The sequence below is a fragment of the Durio zibethinus genome, chromosome 3, assembly GCF_047325235.1.
Source record: "Durio zibethinus cultivar Kanyao isolate XHJ-2024 chromosome 3, ASM4732523v1, whole genome shotgun sequence".
Taxonomy (NCBI): Eukaryota; Viridiplantae; Streptophyta; class Magnoliopsida; order Malvales; family Malvaceae; genus Durio; species Durio zibethinus.
This window is the reverse complement of record NC_143164.1, coordinates 32,400,358-32,421,207: the sequence shown is the minus strand read 5'-3', so window position 1 is coordinate 32,421,207 and position 20,850 is coordinate 32,400,358. Positions and strand designations below refer to the sequence as shown.

Here is a 20,850-nt window from a genome sequence, read left to right as displayed (position 1 = left end):
TGGGGGGCCAATTTAAAGTTTAATATTATATATAATATTTAATTTGAGTTATGTTATTTAACTAACATAAGACATAAATGCAAGTAATATACTAATTAGAAATCATAAGTCTATAAAATCATAAATTTTATCAATTTATAAACAAAAATATAAAGAAACAAAATATATCAAATAAATAATAGTATATAAAATTGTGAATGACATTCTTTTAAAGAAACAAAATCTTCAAGAATTGAATTTGAATTAAATGTTTTAGCAATCTCTCTTTTTTTATGTTGACAACCAATAAGTGGATCAAAGAAAAAAAAACTAAATTTATTTGTTTATTAATGGAAAGTGTAAATTAAAATTTAAAAAGTTAAATTAATTTTTTTTTAAATTTACATGATTGTAATTTAATATTTATGACAAATCAATTAATTTTAAGTATTTGTGAATAATGATTGGTGAGTAAAATAAATAGATAAATTTCAATATATTTTAATCTTTTTATTTGGGGGAGCCCATTTAAATTTATTTAATACATATAATATATAAATATAAGAGTGTAAAATAGATTTTTCAAAATCTTGGTGGGAAGGGGGCAAGGCCCACATGGTTTAACTTACCCACCACCCTTGTATATAGTATAAGGAGACCTATGTACATTATTCAAAACCTTCTACTTTAAGTTTTATTTATTGTTCTTTGCAACTCATCATTTTCCATCAACTAACATATTTTATCTTATTGACTTAAGTGTCAAAGCGTACTTAAAAAATCAAACTATTGATTGTACTTTCTTTGATGTAGGTCTAGTCTCCTTCCACCTCACCATCTAGCTGAAACTTTAACTCATCATTACTTAAAATACTTTCAAAACATTGTATAAAAATTAAAGTTAAAAAAATTTATTTTAATAAAAATTTTGGCATTGTAAAATATTTTATATTTTATTAAACATTTTTATTGGATGACATATTTTGTAAAAAAAAAAACCTACTTAAATTCATTATGAATTTTTTTGTCAAATATTTGAATGAATTAGATAAAAATTGTTTGAAAGTATATTATTTAAAAAATTTTGAAAATTAGATTTTTTAATCTATTTTTCATATATAATGGATATAATTAAAATGAAATAATATGAATGAGAATTGGCAATGTAGATTTAGTAGGACTTTGATAAATGATTACTTACAAAGCAATTTGATGAAAGAAAGATCCTAAAAAGTGAGAATAAATATTCCAATGAACTCATTCTAGCCGTTCTATTCCGTAAAAAATGATTAGTAATTTTGTCATATTTTGAAGATAGACCCTTGTTTATTTAAGATTAATATAAATGATTCTTATAGGATTTGTTTTTAAAAAATTGGTTTGAAAGTAAAAAGAAAAAATGATCGATTATTTTCAAGGAAAGATCAATCCTTTAAACATATGGATTAATCCTCAATAAACAAGGGTCTATCTTCAAAATATGACAAAATTACTAATCATTAGCAACGAAAATCTAGCTTGTATCAACAGAAATTCTCTCACTAAAAGGTATAAACCAAGTTTGTTATGCTTTTAGCGATGAAATTTTCGTCACTAGTATGTAAGATGAAAATAACCTTTAGCCATGGAACTTTCATTTCGCAATATTATTTTTAATTTTTCGATCTTGTTAAAACGTAAATTATTTTTAACGACGATGTTATGGTTTATCAATAAATTTTTTCGTAGCTAATGGTTAATTAATTATCGAATGGGAAATACTTGTAACTGTCACTTTTTGAAGTAGTTTTAACGACAAATTTGTCCTTTTTGAAGCTTATTTCCATTGTAAAGAGACTTAGCGACATAAAATTTTGTTGCTAAAAGGGTTTTTTTTTTTTTTTTATGTTGGACTTGGATATGACGGCCGTTATTGTGGACTTGTATTTGAGCTCATAGGAGTTGATGGAAAAGGTGCAACTACCATTCAAATAAACCCAGAACTCATGTCACGGGCTAAGTTTTCTCTCAACAAGCGATAGACCATGCGGCACTTAAATGGACGCTCCCACCCAAATCAGTCAACGATAGCTCGATATTTGAATAAGCAACCATAAGTCACAGTTAATCTCAAGCATACACAAGAAAACACATTCATATCGAGAGAACGAAAAGCACATTGAGGCAACACTCGAGATTTTCGAATAAAAGATATATTTTATTATTATTAGGAATAGTACATTGAGACTTCACACCATCGTCGGGGTTAGGGGGCAGCCCTTGACAGATGGCCTACGTCCGTACCCTAACCAGTGAGACAGCCCAACAATATGCTGACTGCTCACCCCTTAAAGAGCCTAAGAGATTTTAGAGCTATGCTACCACTAACCGTTACAATGTTTGAAATTGGGACATTTTTCCTAGCACAAGAGATCTACCCTCCCTCTTTGGCACCTCTACCCAGTCATGGCCCAATACATAGGTGTCTCATGACAACCTAAGCCTCGGTCATGGCCTTATACAAGGTTGGCTTATGACATCTTCCCTCACTTAATCTATTAACATCCTCGTTGACTTGCTGCCTTGAACAAAATACCTCACTCACAATGTTCAGTAATCCATTGAACTGTTCAGTTTAACCGTCGATTTGAGGGTGGTAGCTTAAAGAGATGTTGACTTGGGACCCTAATATCTTGAAAAGTTCTCTCCAAAAGGATCTCGTAAATCTTGGATTCCTGTCACTTACAATGTTTTGAGCGAGACCCTAATATTTGATCACATGTTTGAACAGAAGTTGAGCTATGTCCTCCGTAATACAATACTTATGGGTGGGAATGAATGTGACATACTTGAAGAAATGATCAATCACCACCAAAATAACTCCAAGATTGCCAACTTTAGGAAGGCTTGAAATAAAGTTAAGAGAGATGCTTTCCCATGGTCTAGTAGGCACCGGTAGTGGTTCAAGCATGCCTGCAAGTTTTTTCTTTTCAATTTTATCTTATTAGCAGATGAGGTAAATCTTTGTATAGTCCATCACGTCTTACCGCATGTGAGGCCAATAGTATCGCTGTTTTAATAGAGCAAAAGTGCATTGCCAACTTGGGTGTCTAGCCCATGGTGTATCATGAAACTCTTTCTTCAGCATCTGTCTCAGACCCCCTACCTTTAGCACAAACAATCGAGGACGCTTTATCCACAAGACCCCATTCTCTCGCCAAAAATACTTGGACTTTCCTTCTTCAACTAGCTTCAGGATGGCACTGGCCTGGGGTCCTTTTTCAAATTATCTTCAATTAACTTACGAACGTCTGTCACAACTCTACTAGCTGCCATTGGGGTAATTCTTCTAAGGGCCATTAACTCTGCTCGTTTGCTCAATGCATCAGCCACTTGATTGCTCTTTCTAGTGGTGTGCTCAAAACAAAAGTCAAACTCAGCTAAAAATTCTTACCATCGGGTTGGCTTCATTGTGAGCCTTGGTTGGGTGAAAAAGTGACTAACTATCACATTGTTTGGCTTCACTACAAAGTGCGAGCCCAACACATAATGTCATCAAGTTCTCAAACAATGAATTACTGCTAGGAGTTCTTTCTCTTGGGTCGTATATTTTTTCTCTTCACTTAGCTTTCTACTTTCAAATTCTATTGGGTGTCGTGCTTGTAGGAGTACTCCCCCAATAGTAAAGTTAAAAGCATCTGTTTGGACTTCGAAGGGTTGTTCGATGTTGGGGAAGGCCAAGATGAGATCTTCCATAATGGCTTCTTTTAGTCTTTCAAATGCTTATTGACATTCGCTCGTTCAACACCATTTATGCTTCTTTTTCAATAGTTCTGTGAGGGCCGTAATTTTACGAGAGTACTATTCTACAAATCTTCTGTAATAGTTAGCCAATCCCAAAAACGAACGAAGCTCACTAACATTCTTGAGAGTTGTCCACTCTTTGATGGCTCTAACCTTTTTTATATCCATTCGAATATGACCTTGTTTGACAATGTGACCTAAAAAATGGATTTGGGTATGAGCAAAGGCACATTTATCTTTTTTCACATACAACTGGTGGTCTTGTAATCTTTGAAGCACTAGGCGCAAGTGTTCTTGGTGTTTTTCTAAAGTGAAGTTGTATACCACTATGTCATCCAAATAAATCACCATGAATTTGTTAAGGTAATCGTGGAACACCTGATTCATCAAGGTACAAAATATGGCAGGAACATTGGTTAATCCAAAAGGCATAACAAGAAATTTAAATACGCCATATCGGACTACACAGGTTGTTTTTGATTCATCTTTCTCTGTAATTTTGACTTGATGATAGCCAGACCTCAGGTCCAATTTGGAAAAAATATTTGGCCTAACTCAGTTGATCAAACAAATCAATAATAAGGGGAATCAAGTACTTATTTCTCACGATAACCTTATTTAGGGCTTTGTAGTCGACACATAGTCATATGCCTCCATCATACTTCTTCTGAAATAGCACGAGTACTTCAAAAGGTGCTTTTGATGGCCTAATAAACCCAACCTATAAGAGTTCATCCAATTGTTTCCTTAGTTTGGCTATTTCTGGTGGGGCCATGCGGTATGGGGCCTTAGTAAGGGGTTTAACCCTTAGGAGAAGTTCAATTTTATGGTCAACCGATCTTTGAAAAGGTAAGACCTTAGGCAATTATTCTGGCATCATATTCTTAAACTTTCCTAACACTTTTTTCACCCCTTTGGGTATTGGATCTAACTTCATCCCATCCTTGTAGATCGACATCGCCACATAAGAGGGCTCCTCTCTCTTTATCCCTTTCTTAAATTGTAGTGCTAAAATTATCTTCTTTCCATTCTTTGGTAAGATTGTGGCTGGCACCACATAGGGTTGCTCCCCTAAGAACAATAGACAACTAGCGAGAGAGATTGGTATCGCTTGAGCCAACATCATGAAGTTCAATCCGAGGATAACATCAAAGTCATCCATAGAGGAAACTGTGATGTCTACCTTTCCTTTCCATGGCCCCAACTTAGTCATCATATTTTTTAAGCTTTCACTGATTACGAAGGCTAGTGAGTTGACCGCTTTCATTTGCCCTAGTCCTTGTTCACCTTGAGACCACATTTTTTTGCTTCTTTGGGTGTGACGAAAGTATTGGTTGCACCCGTATTGACCATAGCCCTTGTGGTCTTCTCATTGAGTATTAGGTCCACATACATCAAGCCTATACTCGATTTTTTCTTTATCATGTTAAGCTAGGTATAGAGAGCATTTAAAAACTATATGGAGCCTATCTTGGTCAGTTCCTCTTTAATTTCTTTGACTGTCTTGGGCATTTTTGAAGAATTTTAAGACGAGGCTCTTAAGGCATTAAGGGTCCCTCTATGCGGGCATTCAGCCACTCGATGCGGCCCATTGCATAAGAAACAAGCTAACGGTTGCCTAGGCTTAAAACTTGTTACGTTGTTTGCTCTGGGTTAAGTGTTGTCTCGACCAAAGGGCCTCTTTTTTTATCCTTCACTGAAGGATCAATCCACTCTGGCCATCTTTTCACCACTCCCAAAGATGGAGTTATTGCCACCTAATAGAGGATTTTTTCGTTTTGAGGAGCCATCATTGTAATCATAAAGGCATTCGACTGCGACCATGGTCGTGGCTTCATCTTGCATCTTTTACCTATGCAGTTTTGTTCTGGCCCATGGTTTGAAACCCTCAAGAAAATAAACCATTTTATCCTTTTTAGACATGTCTCTAATGTCTAACACTAGGGTAGAAAAGCTCCTTACAAACTCTCGCACTGTTCCCATTTGCACCAACTCTCAAAGCTTCCTTCGGGCCATAGACTCTACTTTCTCAGGAAAGAACTGGTTTTTCAATTCCTGCTTGAGGTCCACCTAAGTTTTGATAAGGCATTCATCATTTACAAATTTTGAATGCCACCAAAGCTTGGCATCCCTCGCAAGGTCCATTGATGCCATTACCACCTTGTCTTTCTCTGATTCAGTACGCATGGCTCAAAATTATTACTCCATGTCAAACAGGAAATTCTCAAGCACTTTGGCATTTTTTGCCCCTTCATAGCATCAGGGCTCTGGCAACTTGGCCTTTTTTTCTCTTTCCACTGAGCTAGAACTTGATCTAGCCACCGCCACCTGTAAGACGCCTATTTGGGCCCTGAGCTCCTCAAACTCTTTCTAGAGGACATTCAAGGTATCTCTAGCCTCTTCACTCAAGCTATTTAGAGTATCGGATAACTCTTGTTGGGTTGTCTCGATCTCTCTCAGATGATCATTCGTAACCATATGAGCTTTCAAAGCGACCATCGCGACCTCAAGCTCCTCAATTCTCTGTTGATGGTTGACACCATCATTCGTGGCCATTTCTTTAATTCTCTAGCACTTTACATTGTGCTCTGATATCACGTGTCACGGGCTAAGCTTTCTCTCAACAAGCGATAGACTGTGCGACAATGGACATTCTCACCCAAGTCAGCCAACGATAGCTCGATATCTGAATAAGCAACCATAAGTCACAGTTAATTTCAAGCATACATAAGAAGACATTCATATCGAAAGAACGAAAAACACATCGAGGCAATAATCGAGACGTTCGAATAAAAGACATATGTTATTATTATCGAGAATAGTACATCGAGACTTCACACCATTGTCGGGGCCAGGGGGTAGCCCTTGATGGGTGGCCTACGTTCGTACCCTAACCAGTGAGACAGCCCAACAATATGCTGACTGCTCACCCCCCTAAAAAGCCTAAGAGATTTTAGAGCTATGCTATCACTAACCGTTACAATGTTTGAAATAGGGACATTTTTCCTAGCACAAGAGATCTACCCTCTCCGCTTGGCACCTTTACCCAGTCATGACCCTATACATGGGTGGCTCATGACAACCTAAACCCCGGTCATGACCCTATACAAGGTTGGCTCATGACAATTCACCTGTGGAATTGTCTAGCTCATAGCTTAATACACTATTGGGAATAAGACCTATAAGGAAGTCATAGTTCAAGAACTTCATAAGCAGTTAGTGAATCGTCGCTGCAGGCAGATGAGGACGAAGAGATCAGAAAGACAAGAACCAAAGGGCGAAATGCTATTGCTGGTGCTTAATTTGACTGTCTGGTTTGAGTTGAGGCTAGTTGTAAGAAGTATATATGTAGGTGATGTGTTGAATTAATGTATAGGGAGAAAAGAATTGAATATTCCTTTAGCTAAAACCTACTCATAGCCCCTTGAGTTAATGGACATTAATATGCCGATGGATCAAAACATTCCCCAAATCCCAACTTAAGAAACCATCAATTTACTATATTTGAGAGCCATCATATATATGTTATTTTGCCATTCCTAGTTCGTATCATTGTTGTGCAGTTTTTCTCTATCTGGTAACAAGGAAAGAGTGTAAATTATATATATTTTTGGTTCTGATCTCTTCTTTTTTGTTGGTCTTATTCAAAATTTCTGCCAGCCTACATGTGATTTATGTTTACCTGAATCTGTAACACAATTTCAACATCCAAACATTACTAAAAGCGTTGATCAAACATAAAAAAGATGGGCAAGCTTTTTCTTTAAAAAAAAATAAAATCCCGAAGCACCTCTGTTTACTATCTACTATTTTATTTGGATAAAATATAGTAATATTATTGTTTTTTTAACTTAAAGGCCTTAGGGTTCTTTTTCTTTTCTTTTCCCAGCCATGAAGATGTTCTATGTTTTTCATAGCTTTTGCTTAGAAGAAAAGAGAGAGAGACAAGAATTGATTCCAACAATAAACAAGGTAGTTCATTGCCAACCTTTTCATGGTTTTAAAAATTTTATCGAAAGCATACATATGCAACTGATAACATCTCTATAATAGAGATTTCCATCACTATAATAAAGATTTCTTACGAAGATGAAAATTCAAAATATATTAGAATTAGTAATTCAAATTTTAAAAGATTTGAATAAAAAATAATTTGTGATTTCTTTTAGATTGATTATATATTATTTAATAAATAAAAAAACTTGTAGGAGAGAATTTTAAAAAGAAATAAATTTTGGATTGACAAGTTAGTATGCTTATAAATATTAGAAGATTCAATAAGATTAAATATAAGAAAAAAATATAAAGGGAGTTGTAGATTTTATTATTTAGTTACCTCATAGGATTATAACAAATTGAAATGTTTCATATGGTGTGTATATTTGATGTTTGGTGTATTTGTATTGTGTAAAATATTGATAATATATGTTGTGTTTTATATAAAAATTACGTGTTACAATTTGTGGGAACACGAAAATATAAAATATATTTTTTTTATTCTATTAACATATGTAATTTTCGTTAAAATTTTAAATCGTTTCATCTTTGTATATTTTATTCGTATCGTTTTTATGACGTATCATTTTATCGTGCTTTAAATTATCAGATTTTTTTCTATAAGATTAAAGAAAAATGTCCATGACTATTTTTTATAAATAGACCAGAGAAAAATAAGAGGATTCATATGAATATAATTGAATATTTAATTTGGAATTGTTAGAGATTAATTTTAGATTATTAAAAATCAGTTTGGTATAATTAGAAATCAATTTAGCATTGAAGTTACATGTTTATAATTTTGTATAGCTAGTAGATTTTTTCTTTTATCTGTAACGATAGATAAATTAAGTACCGTACAATATTAAATTATTATTTCTGATTAATTTATATTTTGATTGTTTAATTGACTGAGAGCCTTTAGCCTTTCAAAACATGCCGTAAGCTTACTAGTCTTACTAATCATCTAGAGATCAGTACCCACCTAAACTTAAGAGTGAAGACGCGAAAGCACTCAACTGATTACAGTTAAATCCGTACCCACGCTGAGGAGACTTAAAAAAGTAATCAGTAGGAAAGTTAGCCGACGCAATCCCAACGGAGAATTCTATCTCCTTCGTATCATGGATCAGTTCAACGATGTGAAGCTAGAAGAATAGAATCTTAACGCTGACACCCCTCAATTTTTTATCCTGCCAGGGGACATCACTGCTTGTATGCTGGTCTTGTAACTCAGTTGCAGCTTCCGTCCAAAATAAGCTGAGAACTCACCCAACTACGCCATTGGGAAGGATTCCTGCTGGGAATCGTAGTGCTGAAGAACTAAGTATATCGGATTAGGCTTCCAATATCAGAGAAAGGATGTTTTACCATCTACAACCGTCAAACGATTTCGTTATGCTCCTTTCCGGTGAAGATCCCGGACTTTTCTTATAATATTAATTAATCTTAAAAAATTGGTTGCCTAAAGCCAAAAATTAAACCCCTTAGATGAACAATGGTATAAACGGATATGATTCAGCCTATGCATGCTTGCGTCTATACAAACGCACCGTGCATTTGTTAAGCAGACGGTGACCTCTCAAAAATACCACCAATTAATTGCACAGTCGACTCACGAATTCGAAACAGACAAAAACAGAAACTTGGGTGTGGGTGCAACCACTTATTAACTTTATTAGGTGTTTTGACTAAAAAAAGAAAGGAAAATAAATGAACTTCAGTGGGAGTAGAAAGATCAAATGTTTCCCTTTTCGTTGCAAACATAAAGCAGGAACAGCGGCTACTCGGATGATAGAGTTGAGTAGTTTAGATCCCAAGTTTCCCAGCCCGAAATTAGATTCTTTTAGATGACATTAGATAAGAAAGAGAGTTCATATTTTATACCCTGCAAAGCAATTATTTGTAACCATTTAATCCGTGCCAAAGGGATATTCATAATCATGGAGATGCAAACGCTTGGAAAAGTTGGGTACTGGTATAGCACATATCTGGAAGCAAAATCTCGAGGCAACGTTCAACATGATTATAAACAATTTATGTTCTGGGCTCCATTGATAGATGTTCAACATGATTATAAACAATTTATCTTCCATTGCTCTCAAATATAATCAATACCTTAACCAACCATCTATAATGTAAAACAAAGATAATAACCCCTGAAATAAAAAATGAAATTTATACATAAATGTATATACATATGTCTGTGTCCATAAATCAAGCATTGCCCCAATCCTGTAGGCTGGCATCCCAATCGAAAAAAAGGCAAGCAAGCAATGAATATAGCTTTTTACTTATAGCAAAGGGTGTTAATGCAATTGGTAAGAATAAATTCCCTCACGGCAAAAAATGAATTTACTAAACTGATGGTATGCATATAAATGATACATACAAACAAAATTTTCAATTCACATCTATTAATTTAATACAACCAGAAAAAGCCAACTACTGGGCCTTCTATAAAGCAAATAAAATAGCAAAGAACTACTAAGAAATAATGGCTATTGCAGTCAACAAAGATAAAAGGCAAAAGAACATAGATATACATACCGCTCCTTGTGAAATCAGCTCACATCCTTGAGTCTTTTTATCAATGCATCCAAAGATTTCTTCTTTGGATTCTGCTTGGCACCCCTGCTCCCAAAGGTTCCAAATAGCCGATCTGAAGGATCCCTTAACTTCTCTGAGATTGTCATAACTTTCCTGTGGTCCAGGGTATTGTAACTCCTCTCTCTGATTACTGCATTCAGAAAATTCTCTGGATGATTGCTCATAAGCAAATTGATCAACTGCCTTGACTCTGCAAGTGCATTTTTCAACTGATTTGCATCCCCTTCAGAAAACAGAGGAGCTAGGTTATCTGCAAAAGATTCTAACAACCGAATATCTACATCAATCCCCATAATAGCATTTACATTAAACCTTTTAACAGAATCCCCAAGCAAAGCCCCAACAATCTCCTCTGATATATGAGAAAGAACATCTTGTAAAACTCTTTTAAGAACTTGAGATGGCAGTATCTGTTGTGCAGTAGAAACCAGAGTTTCCAAATATATTATGACCTCATTCACATATTCATTACCACCCTGTGAAGGTTCATCGGTCATCCAGTTCACATTCTCAATCAATGTCATGAAACCATCAACCTTTGTCTTAAGCATCCCAGACAGCATCTCTTCTGCAGCATCACGGGCTTTGTTAAGAGGAAACTGCCTCCTACCCCTTTCTGCCATTCTCAAAGGAATGCCTGAAAGCTGTGCAGCATGACGAAAGAAGAAATCACAAGCACGCTCCAAAACAGCCATATTTGCTGCAACCTGCATTGCCTGAGAAACCCCATGGACAGATAAACTAATAAGCTTCAAAAGAGCCTCATCCAAAACCTCACTCAAAAGCCGGTCCAAATACTTCTTAACAACATCATAGAAATCCAACTGCCCACCATAAGACATAAAACTAACAGAATCCTCAATAAAAGATCTCACAATCCGACAACAATCAGGCACAGTTGATGAAAATGGCGCAACATAAGGAAACGCTGGAATAATATCTGATGTTTGTATCTGGAAAGACAGAACATTCATCGAATACTCATACTCCTTCTTCATCAACATCTGCTCAAATTTGTCAGCAGCAAGCACTTCAGCAATCTGCTTCCGACAATCAGACAACAACAACTCATGGTACTTATCCCTATGCTTACTCAAAACATCAAGCAATGCATCAACAGGGTACCCATACCTACGCAAAGTTACTCCTAACAAGCTCACATAATCCTTAATCAGTAACAAGTGATTAGCAGTCTGCATTCTAGAAAACTGATCCTCTAAAACCGAGCACATTTTACTAACAGCAGTATCCCACAAATTCTCAACTTCCATTTTCGAAATTAAACCCCCTCCTGTCCTTAAAACTCGATCTTCAACGATAAAGAACCCCGCAATTTGGGCAAAAAATGTTTGATGAGATTCAAGAAAAGGAGTCATAGAGGATACTTGAAAATCCGACGTTAACTGAAGCTTCCTATTCTCAAAGTAATACTGCTTAAATCGATCTTCGAGTCCTAAAGTTTGATGGATATGATAAGCTCTATAAAGAGGAGTCAAATCAAAGCCTAGCAAGCCGCTATTACCGTTATAACCATCATTCTCGTCTCCTCCGAGTCCTCCTTCATCATCATTTTCTTCTAAAGCGTAAACGCAATCTCTCAAGCTGAGTCGACTCTGCTCCTCGGCTTGCCTTTGCTTGATTCTCAGATCCTCTTCGCGTTGCCTAGCAGCCGAGGCTTGTCCGATCGCTAATTGCCCTAAATTGCGACTCACCACGCGAATCTCCACGAGCCAATTGCCGAACTCTTTGCTGATTTTTCTCTCGATATAAGATCGAATCTCTGGCATCTTCCTCTCTAGCATCCTTTTTAAAGTAGACGATGGCGTTTTGTCTTGGAATTCGTTTTCGATCAAGTCTAAGCACTTCAATGCCATGTAGAAACTGCCGTTTGAGAGATGATGATTTGCTCTCGAGCAAAGCTCCATTAGCTTAATACACGAAGTCACCGATTGCAAAGCGAATTCGACGTTCTTGGAAATGTTTTGTGCTTCGACAAAGGAGTCAAGGGAAGAAAGCAGAGGACCGGCGACGGATTGGAGTCTTGAGTTGGAATCAGAGAGAGAGGATTTGAGAGAATCGACGTCGGAGAGAAGAGATCGAAGATCGTCGACAGCGAGGATGAAATCTTGGTAGTGAGCTTTACAAACTTCTTCGATTTCGGATTCTTTAGATCGAGCAAAGTGACGAAGGTGGTGGAGGAGGGTTTCAGGCCTACCAGAAGTGAATGCTTTGCGGATGAAAGGACCGAGGTCCTCGCAGTTACAGATGGCTGAAGAAAGGAGGAGTTGTTCCAACTTGTCGCCGGAGTCGCCACCATCGGCGGCAGCTGGAGCCACTTTGCGGCGTGACCTCGTTGACTGCATTTCTTTTAACGGTAACGGTGAAGGCGCCGTGATTTAATAGAAGGAAAATGCGTGGTTGGAGAATCGGTGATCTTTTGGACAGATAAAAAGGTAATATGATATGTTCTTCCGTTATTTTTAGTTTGACGAAGATGACACTACGGTGATGGGAAATTCTATGGGCTGGTTAGTAATCTGATAAAAAGAGGCAACTGAAGACTTGTTTGACTTTTCAATTATGGTAAATTCGACAGCGTGGCGGCCGGAGAGATGTCTAGAAAGAAAGGTTAAAAAAAAAAAAACCATTGGATTTGACACAGCTGACAATAATTCTTTCAAGGCAAGCGAGGCAGTGACATCGTTCGGAAGGTTGATCTAAAATTTAGGTTATTTTCATTTTATGGTACCACTAATGAAATTTATGTTTTATTCCTCCTAATTAAAAAAAAATTAAGGGTTTTTTTTTTCTTTTTTCTTTTTCTTTTTATAAATCTTAACCATAAAAAATTTGACAAGTAATTGTGTTCTTTTTTTCCATAATTACAATTCATTGATAAAAGAATAAAACACTATTATAGACTGATAATTGATTAAATATTATAAATTTTTTCATTTAAAAATCTTATCAAATTCATGATGGATACAGAAAACTAATGGTTGCATTTAGATTACTGATTTAACGGATGATTTGGAGCTTTAATTGCCATCTAACGATGTTTGGATCTCATGGTTGATTCATCTCTAATCACACTGGAGCCTTTGATCACCATTTGAGCTTAAGGGTTCAGTTGAAAATTAGCTTCTCCATCGCAACCCTTGTTTCCCTTTATGCCATCCTTCTTTTTTGCCCTTCAATAAATAGTGTAAAGATAAGAATATCCTTTATCATTTATAGTCTTTTTATGCCCTTACCATTGTTTTTAAAATAGTTTTAAATACATCATTCAAATTTTTTTTTTACACCCCAATGTCTTTTTTTTTTTTTTTTAATCCATATATAAAATATCAAATTTATCTTTTAATAAATTATAATTTTACCCTTTTACACCCCATTTACACTTCTTTTCTCTTTTTCTTTCTTTTTTATATCCTAAACCCTAAATCTTTGAAACAAACCATCAAAATTTGAAGCTTTTGTTAAATCCAGTAAAAATGGATAGGGATGAGAAACAATACTAGGGAAGATGAGCTCAACGAGGTAATTCATTTTAAACCCGATTGAACTTGTATTTTTTTGTTTACTAAAACAAATTTTTAGTAAATATAAAAAATGTTAGTAATAGCACTATTATTTTCACTTCGTTATGGTTTGTTATAATTTTTTAACATATTGTAATATGTAAATCAATTTGAAAACTGCACTGACAGAGTGGAATAAGTTATTAAAAACTTTAGACACCAGATACGATTGCATAGATTCATTTATTATGAAAGAGGTAAGATTATGCTTTTGAGTTAATTTGTTATGAAAGACATAAAATGCTAGTTTGTAAAGACATAATAAGTTAAATATGTTGTGCATGTCTTTTGTAGTAAAGAAGTTTTGACTTTATGCGTTGGACATGTTGGAAAATATATTGGTTTTGTGATTGTAATTAAAAATTTTGAATTAGGAGGCCCAAAGAAATTTAGAATAAGATTATCATGTGAACAAAGTAGAAAATATAGGTATCAAAAAAATAAAAACAATATAGAAGAAATGCTATGTAAGAGAACAAGAACGAAAAAATATAGTTTCCCATTTAAGTTACATGGGATTAAGTTAGCAATAGATGATCAGTGAGGCATGAAAGTAGTTTGTGAATTTTATAATCATCTACTAGTAAAACAATTAGAGCAACATTTATTTATAGGTTGATTAACTAAAAAATAAAAGAAAATAGTTGCTAATATCTCAGACAGTATGGTTAGACATAAAAATATATTGTTGATACTGTTGACCATATAACAAATAAATATGATTTATGTTGCATTTTAAAGATTATTTATGGTTTATGGTTTCATAACAAATATTAATATACTTTTATTAATTCATTTAGGGCTGAGAGTACACATTTAAAATTAAAAAGGCACCTTAGATCATCTTAACAGGATTTCGAATCATCATGAAAGATAATCAACTTATTTATTGAGCTCTAATATATATAGATCAAGACTTTATTTGAACGAAGTCTTACAGTTGTGGAGCATAATTTCAAGTCTTCATTGTTTAAAGAGATGCAAGATTTGATATCTAGAAGCGCACTGGATATGATATTGATGGAAGCCAAGCGAGCTAATTATGTTGGAATCGATGCAAATGCTTGTGGTTGCGTGATTAGAAGTAAGCATGGATTTCTTTGTGCTAATGAAATTACAAAGTATATAAGGGTGGAAAGTCCAATTTCTTTATCTGAAGTGCATCCATATTGGAAGAAGTTGGAAGTAATAAAAGGGCTAAGATAATGGTATATTTGAAGAGTTAACCATCTAGTCCAAGGTTGATTGAATCATAAAACGCTTCAATGAATATGATGAGTTGGGTAAATTGATCATAAAAAGAAAGTTGTGAGAACTTGGTGATTTGTCAATAACTACCTTGATTCCACGCTTAGAAATGCCTAAGATAAAAGGTCTCAAAGGTATAAAAATAGATACTTTTACATGATGTGACCCATCAAACTGGGGATTGTGTTATCTATTTAGGATAGTACATCACCATCATTTACTGCAAACTTAGTGAAAGTGATGACACGAATCACTAAACTTCTTATTTAGTGTCTTCATGGTAAATGAAAAATACGATATTTAAATAGTTTACCAATGAGTTACATCTGTATGTACAAAGCATTGTTGATGTTGAGGTAGATAAACATTATAGTTTCGTTCTATTGCTGAGTTGCTTAGATTGAGATTAGATGGTTGGGTACAGGTGCAACAAGACTTAATTAAAGAGCTTAATTGATTTTGAGACAAATGTGTTTTTGAGTGGATTTATGATGCATGTTAAAGAATTCTTAAAAACCTTATCATGTTTCGACACTTCTGCCTTATATGATAAGTGGATGACCCTACTTGATATGGGTCATTTAATTACTTCATGATATAATATCATGTTAGTCATATTAGTTTAAGATAATGCCTAACATATTTTTGTATTAGATCTGTACTCCCTGCACTATTGGAGCACAGAGTCATTATAATTAAATTTGTTAATGATTGTCATTTATGCAAGTACTGCTAATTAGTGTTGACATTTTTTGTTTATATTTACTGTTCTTATTTTATGTAGGTGTTAATGACATTATATTTATTGTTCTTATTTTATGCCGATGTTAATGAAACTATTTTCATTGATATCTCCAATTGCCTTTCAACTAGCATAGGATTTGTTATAATTGTACTCGAGGGTAGAAGATTTCATATGTACCTTGCATAGAAGATTTTAAGCTATTGTTTAATACAAATCTTGATATGATCACTCAAGAAATAATACACATTAATTGATTATTTTTTGCAATACTTGTTTAGCAAATTAATGTATATGTTAATAGTTATATTAATGTTGTATATATATTGAACATGTTATCTAACGGACAAAAGTTATATTGAACATGTTATCTAATTGGAAGTGTTATATTAAATAGGTAATTTAATGGATGTTTTATAAATACAACATAATCTAATGGATGTTTATAAACATACTTAACTAAATAAAAATAATACATTCCTAAATTCACAGTATCAATACATCAATCCTCTATTTTGACCTATTGAATTAAATATATACATGTCGTGGATGAGTAGGTTTTGTTGTCATCATTGCAGTTGAAGTGAGATTCTTTGGCAAGGCAAATACTATTTTCGATGCAGTGAGAAGAGTTTGCAAGCAAGACTGATACTGTCACTACTACTAAGGGTGGGGATGAAGTGGACATGAATGGTGTAGGTGGTGCAGGTGTCAATGAGATTGGGATGGAGTGGGCATGGCAGCTTGGGTGGTGCATGTATTGATGTTGATGGTCTAGGTGGTCTCATGCTTGAAATGATGATTTAAGAGTTGATGTATGATGCATTACTACTAGTTTAGATTGACTATTACTGTTTGTTGCAGTTAATGACCTAGATAATATAACATGTACTCTAATAACTATATCTTTCCATACTTCGACAATCTCTCTAGTCCACTGGACAACACATGCTTAAGAACAAAAAAGTGATTAAGTTCAGCTATAAAATATTAATTAGGTAATCAGTATTAATAACATGTAATAAAAATAAACAACATAATGAATAACTATAAAATTATAAAATTTATGACTTACAGAATCACCAATAGGTGCATTATTGATCAAATGAGATTGAAATCTAGATTTACACTTTAGATTTTGAATTTGACTATGTGAAATTGATGCAAACCAAGCATCATAGTCTAGTGAACACTATCTTGGTCTCTGACATCTTTGGCCTCTATGTTTAGCTGGCACAGCATGTGTATCTCATCTTTCTTAATACTGGCATAGGAAGTTATATGTAAAATCATACTTGTTCAACGATGATCCTCGCTCAACTTAGAATGGAGCCAAAGGGGTCGAAAAAATGGTTTGTATAAATTCAAATTATCATAGAATTCTCTCTGGATGATATGACTCTATGATTGCCCCACACTTGATACATCCAGTTGTTATAATATATCAGTTCAAGGATTTGATTACTAGACGTAATCATTTAAAATCGTGAAAACATGAAAAGTCACCACCAATCTTTTTAGTGTGTGATTGGTCACAAAAAAAAATTTATCTTTTTAATAAATGGGTTTAAAATTTATTAAAAAGATAATTTTGGTCTACAAAAATAAGATTGAATTCGAGAGTCAGTTACTTGTAAGGCAGAATTAGCACCATCACAGAGCCCATAAAATTAGTACCAATTTATCATGTGCTATTTATAATTTTGAATAAGAATGATTTTTATATGAAATTTAATTATAATTCCCTTTAGTTTTTAGAAAGAAAATCAGTTAAAAGTTTTTATTTAGGAATAATATAAAAATCTTCAAATTAAAAAAATATCTCATAATTCTCCAACATATTGACAGAATTCCAAAATATAGCCTTTTCATCTAAGATTGATCGCAACATCCCTTTAAAAATAATAAAATAACACTTTTTGTAAATAATAATCATTGTTAACTCTCTTATATCTAAGTAAAGTACCAATAATTATATTTCACGGAATGTTATTTTAATTTTATTTGTTTAAAACTAATTTTTTTAAAAAAATTTTATGCAATAAAAATGAAAAATGATATAATTAATATTAAACATTAATAATTAAAATAAACATATTTATGCATAATGAGTATAAAAATTAATCTAAAAATGACATATATGGAGGTGATGATAAAATGCAAGTTTAGGAATCGGGTTTGTAAATATAAAGAGACCACCTAGATTCTCCAACCTTTAAGCATACTTTGGGTACGACTATTTATATTTAAAATCTCATTTTATTATTTTTGTTTTTTATTCTTTAAAATTATTTATTTTAAGTTATGAAAAAAATAAAAAAATTCTTAATGGAATAAATTTCTTAAATACCCTATCATTTAGATAGTATTCGGGAATATATTATTTTATAAAAGGTTTTCATACAAGTCATTAAAAATTTAAAATGATTTTAAGGTTTTAGGTATGTTTAAGGTTGCAAAGTTTAATTTAGGGTTTTAAGTAAGGCCTAAGGATTTAGGTTCCACCTAGGATTTAGGGTTTTAAGTTTCACTTAGGGCTTTGATTTTAAGGTTTCATTTTAGAAATGTACAAATCTCTCAAAAAATCTCTTACATCTAGGTAGACTTTTGGAGCAAACTCATTTTTTTATGATTTGTATTTTTATATATTTTCTTTATATTAAAATTTTACTATTATTTATTTACCTTTTATTATTTCTATTTTTATTATGTAATAATTTCCCAACATTTTGGCAGAATTATTATTATTATTTTCTTAAACCATAAATTTTAATTTCCTCCAACATCTAAATAGAGATTTAAAAAATTTTTTCTTCTTCTTATTTTTATTATATTTTAGAATATTTTAAAAATGTGAATAACAACCAAAATGTATAATATAACGAAAAAACATAAGCATGCAAATTAATAGGATACTACATTTATAAAAATTATTAAACAAAGAAAATCAAACATAAAATAAAAATAAACACGACCTTAATAAGTATGGCAATAATGCAAAAAGATATTTAACATTCATATAACCTAAGTTTTTTATTTATTTGATTTTTATTTAGTGTATTTTGTTTGATTCTCCAATATTTAGGTGGAATTATTATTATTTTTTAAGCTTAATTTTGAACTTCTTCCAACATCTAGGCAGGGATTTCAAAATCTTTTTCATTATTTTCTTTACTTACTATATTTATTTTCAGAGGAAATCGTAATAAGTAAAATTACAGAGGTTTAGTAACACTATAAAATTAAATTACTTAAATTAGAAGAGCATGACAAGTAAATAGCATTGAACTAAATTGTAAGCAAATTTAAAGGCTGTAAAAATAAAAAAGCACGAAAGTTAAATAGTTTTGAAAATTGGATTACCAATAAACAAAATGGCATAGAAATTAAAAATGCACAAAGGTTAAATTGCTTTGAAGATTTAAAGTGCATGTAAAGTAATTTAAAGAAAGAAAGAAAAATTAAAATGCATAAATTCAAATAGAAAAATGAGAACAAAAACTCTTGAATTAAAAATAAAATATATGAAATTTAAATACCTAAAGTTTAGATTGCTTGATATTTTTTTTAAATGTCACTTAAGTTTGGAGAAAGCAAAATTATAACCCTATACTAAAACTAATGTATTATTTTTCCAACTAGTAGCATGAAACCTGAGGGCACCTAAGAATTATATCATTATAAACAACATAAATGGAATTTTTTGTAGGGAAGACTAACATTGCCTTATAAGGCAACTAAGCTTGACACAAAATACATCATTCAACGACAAATATTAGAAGTTATAACTCTTTAATTGTGTTGTTACACCTACTCAACTACCACAAGAGGAAGAAATAACAAGCCAACATGCAAAAATAAAAAGCAAAGCTTTAAACTTTCCCTTTCACCAATACCCAGCATGCAAGTACACCAGTAAGAATGAGGAAAAGCACTTTAAACTTCCACAGATTTACATGTTATGTGTTTTTGTATTTTACCAACTTCAGACACAAATAGTACACATAAATAAAATAAAAAGCTTGAACCTTTTATATGAACCACCACATCAAAAACAACTTTAAACCATGAACGCAAGAGATAAAGTTTAAGCTTTTACCATTTTTTTATACTTTTTTCATTTGTTTTTAATAGATTCTTCTTGCATTTTCCACTGTTGGTTTCCCTTTTTTTTTTTTGCTCTCTCTTTTTTTTTTCTTTTGCTGTTTCTGCCCTCTTGCTCTTTATGCCTTTTTCTTATTTTTTTACTTTTTTTGCTTTACTGTTCCTTTCAAATTATATATATATATATTGCTAAACTACAAGCCAAAAAAATAAAGAAACGACTAAGATTGATCCACAAGCTTGAAATAAAAATGATCAGAATTGAATTGTAAGTTGAAAAATAAAGAAATGATCGAGACTGAGCTGTAAGTTGAGAAATAAAAATGATCGAGATTGAATTGCAAATCAAAAAATAAAAAACGATTAGGACTGAGCCACAAGTCAGGAAACAAAGATGATAAGGGCAAAATCATAAGTCATGAAAAAAGAACTACTGGGATTGAACTGCAAGTCAAGAAATAAAGAACAACTAAGATTGAATCGTAAGTCAGGAAATAAAATTAACCAAGGATAAATTTTCTTTTTGAGGCTAATGAAAGTTTGTTTTGAAAAACATTATGATGCCATTTAATATCTTCTCATGAAAGACCTTTAACATAAATTATCAAAAGAATGTATACAATACTTGTGACTACTATAATGAATCTGAATGATAGAAATGCAATGAATGATTTATACCATATGTTTCTTAATCGTATTAACTCAGTGTTCAAGTTTAGTTTAGCTTTTTCAAACTCTAAAGGTTGCCCTCATATCTTATCATTTTTTTTCTCTTTTTTTACTTTTTTTTTTATTTTACAGACGTAT

At 32.8% G+C, this 20,850-nt stretch overlaps 1 protein-coding gene across 1 annotated transcript; it reads right to left on the bottom strand.

Annotated features, from left to right (window-relative positions):
• Positions 1-9,411: 9,411 nt before the first annotated feature.
• On the bottom strand, positions 9,412-12,876 carry LOC111283685 (exocyst complex component SEC15B-like). Its single transcript, XM_089758504.1, has 2 exons — positions 10,309-12,876; positions 9,412-9,646 (listed from the first exon to the last, which is right to left on the bottom strand). The coding sequence occupies exon 1, from the start codon at positions 12,729-12,731 to the stop codon at positions 10,323-10,325; it is 2,409 nt and encodes an 802-aa protein (XP_089614630.1). The 5' UTR covers positions 12,732-12,876; the 3' UTR covers positions 9,412-9,646; positions 10,309-10,322.
• Between the last annotated feature and the right edge of the window lie 7,974 nt (positions 12,877-20,850).